Source organism: Panulirus ornatus, chromosome 25, assembly GCF_036320965.1.
Source record: "Panulirus ornatus isolate Po-2019 chromosome 25, ASM3632096v1, whole genome shotgun sequence".
Taxonomy (NCBI): Eukaryota; Metazoa; Arthropoda; class Malacostraca; order Decapoda; family Palinuridae; genus Panulirus; species Panulirus ornatus.
Window position 1 is genome coordinate 8530976 of NC_092248.1, and position 14552 is coordinate 8545527.

The 14552-nt window shown below is 38.0% G+C and overlaps 1 protein-coding gene across 2 annotated transcripts in view; it reads right to left on the reverse strand.

The window, feature by feature from the left end:
- The window catches only part of LOC139757237 (small G protein signaling modulator 3 homolog), a 32871-nt gene that overhangs the window by 12169 nt on the left and 6150 nt on the right, over positions 1-14552 (reverse strand). For both annotated transcript variants that reach the window (XM_071677487.1, XM_071677486.1), the window contains exons 6-11: positions 14260-14470; positions 8887-9017; positions 7342-7575; positions 6250-6344; positions 4737-4879; positions 2536-2686 (exon numbers count right to left, since the gene is read on the reverse strand). In XM_071677487.1, coding sequence (XP_071533588.1) covers positions 2536-2686; positions 4737-4879; positions 6250-6344; positions 7342-7575; positions 8887-9017; positions 14260-14470 — 965 coding nt within the window. The remainder of the gene's footprint in view (positions 1-2535; positions 2687-4736; positions 4880-6249; positions 6345-7341; positions 7576-8886; positions 9018-14259; positions 14471-14552) is intronic.

Below are 14552 nucleotides of genomic sequence, written 5' to 3' on the forward strand. Positions count from 1 at the left end.
TACCCTGTGGGGTCCTGCAGCTCCAAGGCTGTGCTAAACTCAGTAGCTGGGACACATGGACTTCTTTAAGAGAGTTCTTAAAGGAAACAGTACTCTGCTTTGTCAACTGACAAAAATGAAGTGGAAACAAATGTGATATGTCACTTGCAGAGTATCCTCAAGCAAGGTGTACTGTGGTAACATAACCATTCACTTCCACAAATGATACATACAAGTTTGAAAACAAACAGCATTCTGTAACCACCTACAAAAAGATGTGTAGACTCAAAATGATGAGAAATGTATGGAGAGCAACAAATTATGAACAAGTAGATGGGAGTGGTGGACAAATTTCTGAGAAGAGGAAAATTAGGTATTTTTGATTTGTGTAGCACAGTTAAAATACAGAGGAACATCTGACTGGAAAGGAGTGAAGATGTGACATGAGAGTTGTTGAATGGTAAACATAGGTAAAAATAGGTAAAAAAGTGATCTTATAGACCCCATCAATTGCTGGTAATCAGGGGTCAAAACATATATACATAAAACAATGTCAGGACTACTATACTTGAAACACACAAACCTTTGCCTTAAGAAACACTCACGTCTCATTCTAGACACAATAATACGTCAAAAAATCTAGTCCCATCAATTACGAAAAAAAAAATTCAAGTAAATTTGCCACATTCGCTACAGTATGGATAATCAAATTTGGCATGCTGTACACGCTTGGCTTATCAAATGTTTGCTGATTTTTGCTGATGCATATATCTTTGTTCCTTCTTTGCCATCACCAATGAATTAATGATATACAAAAAAGCTTCTCCCATTGCTAACAATTCAACATATGCTGAGTCATTATCACCATAATCAGTACCCCAAACACTATTGCTAATTAGCCACTAATTGGTGTAAGGCACATCTAAAATATACACCAGGGCCATAACTTCCCCCTACAAATTATATAGGTAATTAAGACATGAGTAGTCTATCGTGGTGATGATTGTAGTTGCTTGTGTCACATAAAGCATCTCTACATAATGATAAACCATACCTTCTAACATAAACGACAGTGGAAAAAAGCAATCTGTACAAGTATAGGGTCACTACAGGGTAAGACATTGTGTCATATGGGTAACTGACACTGATTTGTTTTTGGTGCTAGTTATAGTTGCTTGTAGCACGAGGCAACTCTACATGGTGATAAAGTTTGCTTCCATACTGAAATGAAGGCAGGAAGAGGCAACTTGTAAAAGTATGGATAAAGTCCCTGTACCATAATTCCTTTAAGAATTAATGATACAGGAATAAAGGTGTGAATATGAAAGCAAGTAGGTCTAAAATAAAGATTCCAGACATGACCATTCAAAACTGAATTTTCCAAATTGGTCCTATGAGAAGATGGATACCAATGAAAAGATACAAAAAATGGCTGGAATCAAATGGAAGAACATACTGACACCATCAACAAATGTTACAAAGGCAAGATGAAATTTTGGGACAGATAACAGTATGAGATGAAGAGCATGCAAGAAAAAAAAAAGGAATGTATGAACTCTAAAAAAAAATTACACTTTTAAAGTGACAGTGTACATGAATAAAAGTAACAAAGAGCATCACAACAAACTACATATACATCAAAATTTACAAGAGTAAAAAGCTATTTTGGGAGAAGGTAAACAAGTACAAAAGAATGTCCATGTGAAAAGTGAGACGCATTGCAGACAAGGACAAGAAAGAATTTGCAGAAGAGGATCAAAGGCAGAGTGCATTTCAAAGAACTGTGATAGCTGACATATGATATGTAGGCATTGGTTTGCTGGGCTTGGATGATGGGGAGTATAGTATAGCTATCAGGGAGATGATACTTTAGATCACTGAAATATCATCGCTGGGGGTGAGTGAATATCTAGGAATTAGCAATAAGAAAGGTTACTACTCCCAAATATAGCAACTCCTGAAAGAGGATAAATGTTTGAAAATGACCTAACTAGCATAAGTCAATGCTCTAAAAACAGGCATCATACTGTAGTGACTGTGGTCTGCTTTCTTAAACCATGGGTTGTAGGTCTGAATTCATAGCCATAAAATATATTGTAGTGTTGTGGTGGTGGAAGCAGCAACAGCAGTGGCAGCATGGTGGTGATAGCAGATGCAACAGTGCCAGTGAAACTGACAGTAAGGGAGGTAGGAAGAAGAGTATTCTTTATTGACAGTGTGCAAAGCCAGAAACTCTTAACATGACAAAGACTGGATAACGTACTCTGCTGCCTAAGAGGATGCTACTCTATGAAAAAGGAAGATAACTTGCATATGCAATGTTGAATATCAACTAACTGTATTATCTAACAATAACTGTTCTCTTTGCATCTACAATCAACATACCTTCCAGATAAGAGTATACTGGAAGTGAAGCAAAAAAAAACATATTAAATTTGGGTTCAGGAAGGCAAGTGGTTTTGTTACACTGAACTTAAACTAAACAATTTAGGTCAAATTTCTGCTATTGTATAACTATTACAGTCTACTTGATTAACATCCCAATCAATCACTTACTTGGAAATGTCTACCAACTTGGAGTATAGCCTCTCTCAGGTCTACTAGCAGTTCTGTTTGTCGAATGTTTTTGTTACGAAGATCATCTGCACTTTTATCCTCTCCAAATAAAATGATCTCAAGCACTGACTTATTCTTATTCACTTGCCGTCTGAAGTGCAATAAAAAATCTAATCATATATACAAGAAACAATAAGAAACAGCTACTGTAATCCTTTCCCAAAGATATATTGTTATTAGCAAAATTCTAACACAGCCTAATCAACAGGAAGAATTTTCTAAATCAGAGACAAGATAAAATGAAAATGGTAACTGGTAGTAGGCTCAACTGATAAGATACCTAATGGAAACCTAAGAAACCAAGCTATAAAGAAAGTCATACCCAAGCATATACATCTGAAAAATCTTAATGGTCACCATAAATCAATTATAATCAACATCAATTGTTTTCTTTGTCCTGCTGCCTCTCTCGCCTTGATGAGTTAGCATCAAGAACAAACAAACAACATTCATTTGCATACATCCATTGTGTAGCTGTCATTTATAATGTATCAAAACCATAGCCTATCCACAGCCAAGCTCCCTAGAACACCATGGATTATTATGATGAATTCATTATGCCCTGGTCCAACCCACTGACAGCACATTACCCGATATTCACCACTCCAAACTAAGTATGTTCAACCTATCCCTTGCAAGCTTCTTGCCCTCCTGAATGCTCATACCCTGAGAGCCCACTGACTTCTTCACTCCATCCCTCTGCCTCTTTCTCAGTCTCTTTCCCCCTTTGCTCCCTCCACTCCTGACACAAAGATCCTCTTAATTAGCCCTTCTTTGCTCATCCACATTTCATTATTCTATCAATCTGCCTTGCACTAAATATTGTTCTCTGGAATAACATTTCCAACACATCCAATCTCTTCCTCTGTTCTGAATCCAAGGCCTCAGACTCACATTCATACTGCAGCTCACCATGAGCCATTCATACCTTAAAAATCCTAACAAGCCAATCAACATCACAATCACCTCCATTGTTAAGAAATTCAACTGCAATTCCATCTGTTCTAGATGCTCTGCTGCACTTAATCTTTTGCAGTGCTTTCACCACCTCTTCTCTTTTTGTCAAACCACCTCCATGACTCTCTCACTTTGCATACCTCCACATCAAAAATAACTCATGTCAACCTAATGTCAATTACATTCAACAATTCTTCAAAATACTCACTCCATCTCTTCTCCACCTCATTACTACCTCTTACCATTCCCCATTTGCCCCTTTCACTGATGTTCCCATTTGTTATTTTGTTTTTCTCATGCTATTAAACTCCTTCCCTGTAAGTACATCCCAAACACTCTTTTCTCTTTCACTAGCAACCTTACTATGTCATCCAACCCCTCCCTACCCTTTCTTGCCTGCCTGCCACCCACATTCCACATACCACACACTTCTCTTGCACGTGTCAGCACTGCTTCCCTAAATACCTCCTGTTCCTCATCCATTCCCTTTGCTTTGTTTACTTTCAGTTTTTCCCATTCTACACACAATCTCTAAAGTTCTTTCTTCAAACACATCTCTTTTCCAAGCTCACTTACTTTCATCACCATCCTTTCACTCATAAAATTTTCTCTTTTCTAAAAACCTTTACAAATCTTCACCTTTGTTTCCACTTGCTTATAATATGGCAAACAAACAGCTGCCACTCTAAACACATTCACATCCAAGGGTCTCTCTTTTGCACACCTATCAATTAGTATGCAATTCAATAATGCCCTCTTACCATCTTTTCTACTCATCCACATAATATACTTATGTATGTCTCTCTTTTTAAACCAGGTATTTCTAATAACTACCATACTTACAATATCTGGAACACCAAGCCCCCAAATCATATCCTCAACTTCAGTATGTATACATTTCTTTACTGTTTTAATAACTATGAATTGAAACAAGTAAAGTCCTGCGAGGAAGTATAAAGATTTAATAGGTCATATAAGAGGAAAACTAGAATCACTTTAAAGTTTTGTAAAGGAAGACTGTTGAATGATGAATCTCTTCAGTGTTAATACCTACTTCAATACTGCTTCAAAAAACTAAAGAAATTTTGTGATTATCATGTCTATTGCAATTTTCTTACCCAATTGCTAATGCTCACAAGTGCTGAATGATACCAGATAAAATAAAAGGTACAAAGTACACCTACCTGTTAAGCTGCTGTTTGGGAAGATTAGTTGAATGATCTGGGTTGATAAGGGCTCCATGATCTGCCATGAGGTAAGCAAGGTGACGTCGGCGATGGGTTTCCACCATTACATCTGTTAAACTTCCACAAACATTGTCCATTACCTTTAACAAAATAAAAATACTTTATTAAGTATGAAATGGTAAAAGTGATAACTTCTAAAACTAGCCTGTGTACCTTCCTATGAGTACCTACAACAAGATTCTCCCGCAGTGACAAGGCTAGCACATACAGCCCACCACTTTTTTGTAGATCAACACTGTTTCTCATGACACACACTCCTCATCACATGTCTTGCTATGATACTTAGTGGCTACTCCACTGTTGTAGTCATCTATTCAAGGTTCACCCAGTTCAACCATGAGCCTAATATTTCTTAATGTTCATGTAGTCACTCCACATATATTTCTCCAAGTATTACACTGAATACATGTTCCAGCTTCCTTGATTCGTACATTTTCATTGGTTATCTTTTTAGTATCTTGTATCTTTTGCTCTTTAGGGGGCAGGAGGAGTCCTGGGAATTGAGTCAGTTGTTTACTGATAGCACAGCACTATGGGCAGATTTGAGTGAGAAAATGCAGAAGTTGGTGTCTGAGTTTGGGAAAGTGTGTGAAAGGAGGAAGCTGAGAGTAAATGTGAATAAAAGCAAAGTTATTAAGCTTAATTGGGCTGAAAGACATGTTAGTTGGGTTCTGAGTTTGAATGTAGAAAATTATGAGAAAATGAAGTGTTTCAGATACCTGGGAGTGGATATGTCAGTGAAAGGAACCATAGAAGAGGAACTGAGTCATTGGGTGGGTGAAGAGGTAAAGGTTCTGGGAACACTGAGGAATGTGTGAAAAGATAGGTCATTATCTGGGACTGTGAAAATGGGTATGTATGATGGTATAGTGGTTCCAATGATGCTGTATAATTGTGAGGCATGGGCTATGGATGAGAATGTGTGGAGGACAGTGAGTGTATTGGAATGAGATGTTTGAGAACAATATGTGGTGTGCAGTGGTCTGATTATGTAAGCAATAACAGGATAAGGGAAAGCTGTGGTATTAAGAACAATAAGAATGAGATAGTTGATGAGGGTGTGCTGAAATGGTTTGGATATGTGTAAAGAACACGTTCAGAGAGGTTGACAAAGAGGATATATGTAGCACAAGTGAAGGGGACAAGGAGATGGAAGGATGGAGTGAAAAAGAATGCTCAGGCTCTGAATATGCAGGAGGGTGAAGGAAATGCACAGGATAGAGTAAACTGGAGCAATGTTGTTTACAGTGGATGATTGCTATCACTAGATAAATCAGGACATTTAAAACAGCAAGGGGAAACCATGTAAAGACCAGTGGGGCCTGGTTGCAGATGGAGGCTATGGTTTTGGTACATAGGGTTTTCTGTGTAAAGTTAATACAACACTGAATATGAAGACAGCATGTGATAAAAGAATAGAAATAATATATCCCACTATCCTCTGACTTACTTTGAACAAGCAGTCCACATCATCAACGTCACCAGGAATATCTGATAGTGCATTGAATATCTGCGCAGAGTTTTCCAAGCTTCGAAGTTCAGCTTCTGCAATTCAAGATGATTAATTTGTTTAGAATGTCATTTCAGCTACTTAAAAAGTCCTACTTGCAGGATGATAATGAAATATGGTGACCATAAGTGCCAATAATCCCTAAGAAAGACACACTAAAAAATTACATTACATGCACAACTCTTAACTTTCCACAAACCTAGTCAATGAGGCCAGGGTGGACTGAAATCTTGCAGACAACAAAAAATTCTACAATGCATGGTTGAGAATGACAGACTCTGGTTTCAGAACATTATATATGACAGCTGGAGACGTGTGCAAATAAGCCATTGTTCATTTGTTCATGACACACTATGGAAAAAGAAAAAAGAAAATCCTCAGTAAAATTTCCATATGTGGCTGTCTTTTAATCAGCTACTATCAAAACTATCTTCATTATAAAGCACAGAAAGGTCTATAAGGCTCAGCTGTGGATATGGGGATCTGGTTTTGTTGCACTATACCTGATGCTATGCACCAGCACCACTTATCTTGTTACTCCTCCCTCCATCCCTAACCTAATACACACCAGAGGCTCAGCTAAGCAGCCCCAAGATACTCACTTCAACACTCCACCATGACTGAGCAAAAGTTGATGAATTATCTATTTTTCTTTATTTTTCATTCTTCTACATACATCTCTTGAAATTTAGTGGAATACAGTATGTTTCCAAAAGTACATATTTTATCATGTATCTGTATATACGTACCATACACTTATCCTCTTCTTCTACTTACTGTTTTTTACTTCCTTTTTCTTTTCTCACTATAACCAAATTTTTTCCTTACAAATACAACTTCCCTTTTACAAACAATTGGGTTACCATCACTTGAAATCTCTTATATTGTTCTTATCCTTTTATCCTTTCTTCTTCAAGCCTTACCTCACTGAAGACTTTAGTCCAGGGCTGGATCCTTCAACATTAAAACAAGAAAAATGGGATATTCTAGTTGGATGAGACAGCTAATGTACACCAAAAAGTTTTTCCTCACCTTTAAACTTAAGCATGGCTAAAGTGGCCTGGAAGAGTACAATGGATCCATCAAGGAAGAAGAGATCCCACACCCTCAGAAGGATTTTCATGTGCAGCACTGAAGCAAACACAGTGACGAACCAGTGTAGCGTGATGAGTGACAATTCTATGTCATGTTCTCGTACAACTGACTCCACCCCAGGTAAGTATGTGGCTACCAAGGCAGCTAAGACCCGTTGGTCTGCTTGCACACCTGCTTCACAAGAAAGAGAAGTCTTGAAATTCAGGTGTTTGATAAAAACATATTGGATAGCAAATGAGTATCCCAAATAAATATAACAAAAATTCTTAACATCACTAACCCACTATTTCAACTCAGCTGCTTACTAATATATACCTAAAATTCACTAGATCAAAATTTTGTATGCCACGTGACTGAGATGCCAGAGTTATTTCTGACAGGCTTATAATCTACTTAAAAATAATAAAATTACATGTAAATGCTTGTACAGTCATCACTTGAAAAGCTTTCACATTTACTTTATATTTCATATGTTTGTTTGGAAAAGTGGGATGGATGAGTAAAAAATGGTGGGAAAATGGAATAAGGGGAAGCCGAGAACAAGATAAGAGGATGATCAAGGCCAAAATATGCAGGAGTCTATAAAGCATGCATGGGATGGTATGAGTATGGAGCAATGGGGTATACAGGGGGTGACATGCTGTATATGGGCAGAACCAAGGTGCATAAAGTAGTCAAGGGGTTACACACAGAGGTCTGTAAAGCTTGGTTGTGTATTGAGGGCTCTATTTTCAGTGCATTATACATGACAGCTAGGTCATGGATGCAAGAAAATCAGGCCATTCTTTGTTTATCCTGGCCCAAATCCACTGATACTTAAAAAGTGAAAAGAATATGAAAAAAATGTTTTACTTTTCCCACTTTAGAAGGGTAGCATCTGTCTGTAATGCATTCCTTTATAAGTAATAAGTGATCCAAAAAATATTGTCTATAGCATCTACCAAGGAAATCTGCAAGTCAACATAGCTCCCACCAAATGAAAACAATATCTGCTTCCTCTTTAGGAAATCAAGCAAATATCATCTAAACAACATAAAAAGATTTTTAACACCAGTGATCACCAAGGTCAATAAGATTGAAGTGCAGTAAGAAAGATAAGACCAAATAATGAGTTACTAGGATATCTTGGGATGGGTACCTGGGACGACTGGGTGTGGCAGCAGGGAAAGCATTGAGGGGGTAAGTATGTCACTAACTGGAAATGGGGGTTAAGGTCCTGAGTTCATTAAGGAGTACTTGGATGGAAAAGCCAGCATTTTTAGAGGTGAAAATGGGTATGTATAGAGGTACAGTAGTTCCAATACAGTCATCTGGAGGTAAGTCTCAGATCTTGAGGACAAAAGAAAGGAAGGGATAATAAACAAACTAGGATCTTTATTAGCAACAAAAACAAATGAGATTAATACATGAATGAAACATTAAACATTACATGATATGCTAAGATGATGGCAGTGTCATATAGTGAAATAGGATCATCCTTACCCAATAGTGTAGAGGAGTAGTAAGATGCAGGAAGGAGATCTTCTACAATTGTGCACATCACCCAAAATGCCTCCTCCTCCTCTAAAAAAAGAAGGAGGGATGCAGCAACCATCCCCGTCCCCTGGCAGTACCTGGCATGCACAACTTTAAGTGAATCCCATACAACCACACCATTAAAAGTAAATCATTAGTTATTTCTACAAACAGTCAGCAACAAGCACAGCAACAAAAAATTTTTAGTGCTGGAGGAACTATTAGTATTAGTATTAGTAAAAAAAGGTATGTAGTAAATAGACATGAACCATTACACAGTTTTACATTCTAAATCTAAATCTTTAAATGTTCAGAGTGAGGGCAAGACACACTGGGATGTAAGGTATGCAGTTAAAAGTTACAACAATGAATGACACTTTTTTCTAAAATTATATCAACTTGTACAAAAGCAACTGTAATCATGGTTGCAATTTCTCATGGAGCAATGACAAATTCTGACAACATATCACTATAAAAAAAAGTGTTATGAAAAGTGAAAACCTCCCCTCTCTAAGGAAGTGTCCTGCAAGCATGATATATATATTCTCTGGGAATAGAAAGGTCAGGTCTCTTCCTACCTTCATGATTCATGATTCAGTAAGCAGCCTTCCCATGCACTCTGGTTAACACTCAGCCAATTAGTAACTGCCACCAGGCTGATGTTAATAACCCTCCTCCTACCAGCTCCTTGTAATTCACAAATCACATATCACTGGCATCAACCCAGGGAAGTCAGAGAAGGTTCAAAGATATGATTTTTCAAAAAATTGGGACAGCAGGGCCAAGATATGAAAACTAAGAAAAATTTCTTGTAAAACACTGCTTTGGTGAGAAAAGGCTTTTCTTTAATTTTCAAAACCTCGGCAGTTTGGCCTGAAGGGGTAGGGTCAGAAAAAAATTCCAAATAAAATCAACCATAAGGAAAAAATAAACACCTTCAATGATAGATTGTAGGAATCTAAAAACTGATTCTCCTGAAAATAAAATTCTCGATGCCACACAAAGTAGATACATAAAGATTAAACTAAAGTACAATTTGATGAAAGTGGAAGAACATCAAAGAACACTTCACTATATATTCTTCTATGAAAGGTTTCTGAGGATGGACAAGGCACAGGCCATCTTTTCACATTATATGGCCCAGCATATAGAAGACTGAGCCAATCATAGGTGATCTAAATACAATGAGATATATCTCATGCCAAGAGGAGTTTGAAGAAGTAAAGTGTAAAAATAAAAGGCCCTTTTGGCAATCTTGATTAAATGCAAAAGGTCACTAACAGAATTTACTGAGCATAAAGGATGAAGCTCTCCTAATGAAAATTTATATGTATGATGTAAAAAGGCAATTTCCAAATTCAATAATTTCATTCTTAGGCAAAAAAATGGTATCATGGATAATTCAAAGCCATCAAGAAATTGTCAGAGAAAAGATTGTCTGAATATGACATGAAATTCACTATATCCCCACCAACAGCAAGGGGCTATAAGAATGAGATTTTAGACACCTTAACTGCCAGAGAAACTACTATATTGTAAAAGGTCTGAGACTTTTGAAAGCTACATGAACTGTAGGGAATAAGCAACCAGTCTCTTCAAAAGGACCTGAGAAGTCAAGCCCAAATTGGACCAGTGTGAAAAACCCAAACCAAGAGACATGAATTCTTGAAGTAAATGTGGAAAGCATGAGTAAGCCAGCTAATACAAAACGTGATAGTTCATAATGATGTACCTATTTAAAAAACCTAAACATAGTAACAGATACAGGAGAGTAATGCAAAAGGTACCTCCCAAACCACCTCCCTCTTGATTCAACTGCTGGCAGGAAAAAGGCAGGAAAATAATTTCCATGCAGTGTAAGATAGACATCGCTATGGTAATTCTATAGGGAAATATGGACAGGAAATGTTCCTTTTCAGTTTGAAGACATCTGCTTCACAGGATAGAATCTCTAAAGAGAATGACATAAGTGTAGATATGGATTTTCTACTGATTAACTGATATCCATGAAGAATTTATCTAGCCTTGATTTGAAGGTATTTATAGTCTCAGCCTTTACTACTTCAGGATGCAATACATTCAAATGTTCCACTATTCTAGACATGAAAAAACTTTTGCCAACTTACAGGTTTTTTCACACTTGTCTGCTATTTCCCACATCAGCATAAGTAGATGAAGAAAGGGCCTCATTCACTCACAATCATTCTCTTGCTGGCATGTGCAATGCACCAGAACTACAGCCCCCTATTCACAACCAAGTCCCATAGACCTTTCCATGGTTTCCCCCTGTTGCTTCATGTGTCCTGGTTCACTCCAGTGACAGCATATATACCACATCACTCCAGCTCACTCTATCCCATGTATGCCTTCCACCCCCTTACATGTTCAGGCCCTGAGCATTCAAAATCTGTTTCACTTCATTCTTCCATCCCTAATTTGGCCTCCCCTTTTCCTTGTTCCTTTCACTTCAGACATATATCAAGATACCATCAGAAACATATGAAGACCTCATTCACTAAAATCCACTCTCAAGCTGTCATGTGTAATGCACTGACATCACAGCCCCCTATCTAAAACCTTACCTTCTTACCACAGGTCTTCTATCCTTAATGAGGCTCCAACGGCACTCATGAAGCTGACAATATCTACCAGTCAGGTCCACAGATCATAAGGTGTTGTGATATGTGTTTGTGTATGTAGTGCTCAGTGTCTCCTTCATGGTAGTACATCATGGGCATGAGGGATCTTGAGGGAAGTGGTGCCTGTCATGTTGTAGTGATGGGTGATGTCCAGAGCAAAAGAGAATGTGGTTTCTGATCATATCTGTTAGGCTGGAGTTTTAGAATGAGCTGGAATGTCAGATGTTTAGTTTCTGTCAGCTTATTTCACTATGTATGTGTTTTGTCACTGTTATATTTGTTGGGGGTTGGGAGTTGTGAATAAAAGTTACTCAAGTGTGCGGCTGAGGTAAACTTTTTATTTCTACTTAGGAGTTCATGGTTAGTTAGGAAGTGGTTTGGGTGAGAGGGGTCCAATGATAATGCATAAAATCTAGTGCTGAGCATGTTGAGTGCACCTGAATAGGAAAGGTCTTTGTTTCCTTATAAAGGTGTTGAGTGCTTACTGCTGCTAGGCAGCCAGTGATACTTCTGAGTGCACTATTTTGTATGGTTTGAAGTTTTACCTGACCAACTTTCATGAAACAGTTCTGGTGTTATCCAAGGTATTTCTAAAGGCCCCTGTAGCCTCAGGCTGCACTACTTTCAATAACAGGAAAATGATGACTCCTTCAAAAAATTGAGAAGTTTTTAGATGTGACTGTACTTCCTGTGATACAGCCTTGCCAAAGGTGACTTTTCACTCATGTTATAACCTTAAGCAGGTGGAGCCCAGAAACTCTTGTGCCTCCTCAGTAAATCACAATGGCAAAGAAGTGCCCTGACCCTTATATTCATTATGAAAATATCTCAAACTCATAAAATAACTGTAAAGAGAAAAAGTATATAGGGGAGCGTTGAAAAACGTGTGGAAGAAAGAACATTATCTTGGAAAGCAAAAATAGGTATATTTGAAGGAATAGTGGTTCTAACAATGTTATATGGTTGCAAGGCGTGGGTTATAGATAGGGTTGTGCGAAGGAGGGTGGATGTGTTGGAAATGAGATGTTTGAGGACAATATGTGGTTTGAGGTGGTTTGGTTGAGTAAGTAATGAAAGGGTAAGAGAGATGTGTGGTAATAAAAAGAGTGTGGTTGAGAGAGCAGAAAAGGGTGTGTTGAAATGGTTTGGTTACATTATGAAAATATCTCAAGCTCATAGAACAACTGCAGAGGAGAAAAAGTATATATGGGAGCGTTGAAAAATGTGTGGAAGGCAAGAACATTATCTCGGAAAGCAAAAATAGGTATATTTGAAGGAATAGTGGTTCCAACAATGTTATACGGTTGCGAGGCATGGGCTAGAGATAGGGTTATGCGAAGGAGGTTGGATGTGATGGAAATGAGATGTTTGGGAATAGTGGTTCCAACAATGTTATACGGTTGCGAGGCATGGGCTTCAGATAGGGTTATGCGAAGGAGGTTGGATGTGTTGGAAATGAGATGTTTCAGGACAATATGTGGTTTGAGGTGGTTTGATCGAGTAAGTAATGAAAGAGTAAGAGAGATGTGTGGTAATAAAAAGAGTGTGGTTGAGAGAGCAGAAAAGGGTGTGCTGAAATGGTTTGGTCACATGGAAAGAATGAGTGAGGAAAGATTGACAAAGAGGATATATGTGTTGGAGGTGGAGGGAACGAGAAGAAGTGGGAGACCAAATTGGAGGTGGAAAGATGGAGTGAAAAAGATTTTGAGCAATCAGGGCCTTAACATGCAGGAGGGTGAAAGGCGTGGAAGGGAAAGAGTGAAGTGGAACGATGAGGTATACCGGGGTCAACGTGCTGTTGATGGATTGAACCAGGGCATGTGAAGCGTCTGGAGTAGACCATGGAAAGTTCTGTGGGGCCTGGATGTGAAAAGGGAGCTGTGGTTTCAGTGCATTATACATGACAGCTAGAGATTGAGTGTGAATGTGTCCTTTGTTGTCTTTTCCTAGCGCTACCTCATGTACGTGTGGGGGGAAGGTGTTGTCATTTCATGTGTGGCAGGGTGGCGACAGGAATGAATAAGGGCAGACAGAATGAATTAAGTACATGTGTACATATGTATATGTCTGTGTGTGTATATATATATGTATATGTTGAGATGTATAGGTATGTATATGTGCATGTGTGGACGTGTATGTATATACATGTGTATGTGGGTGGGTTGGGCCATTCTTTTGTCTGTTTCCTTGCGCTACCTCGCTGACGTGGGAGACAGCGACAAAGTATAACAAATAATGAATATAAATATATATATATGAGGTCAAATATCACGACAAAGTATAATAAATAATGAATATAAATATATATATATGAGGTCAAATATCATTCTCTCTATACGAAATTATTATGTATGAATACTGCAATATATTTGGTCACTGCATATCTCAACATTTATTCTTATGTGCCATACCCTCTTTCTACTGTTTCCCCTTACAGATGCTTGCTAAAATAATCCTCATTTTATTCCCATGCTTTTATTTCTTTGTGAAAACAAGCATCAACTTATCATCTTATCTGACTCCCAAACTATCATGCACAAGTCTTCCTTAAAAACTCTGAAAGCTTCTACTTGGTCTTTAACACTTAAAGTTATATAGATGGTTAGTAATTACAATCTTTGAAAAGATTCTGCATATACCAACACAGATGGATAGCTGGAAAGAGGGTTCATGGAGCAATGAGAACTATAATACAACTTACCCAATGTCTGGATACAGCCAAGCTAGTGCACGTAACACCCTTCTAAGACGAGGGATGCCAGTTGAAGTGAGCTGGGAGAAGCAAGCATTGGTTGGCATTGTACGGAGAAGATCCTTTTCTATTTGTTTACTGGTCATCAATGCATCATTACTAGAGGCTTTTACTACCTCTCTGTAAGAAATGTCTGACTGCTGTTGCTTCTGAAGAGCCCCTGTATATCAAAGTACATATCAGTATGACTCACCTATTTTAAACTCACAGAAATATACCTATAGAAAGACAAATGTATATAC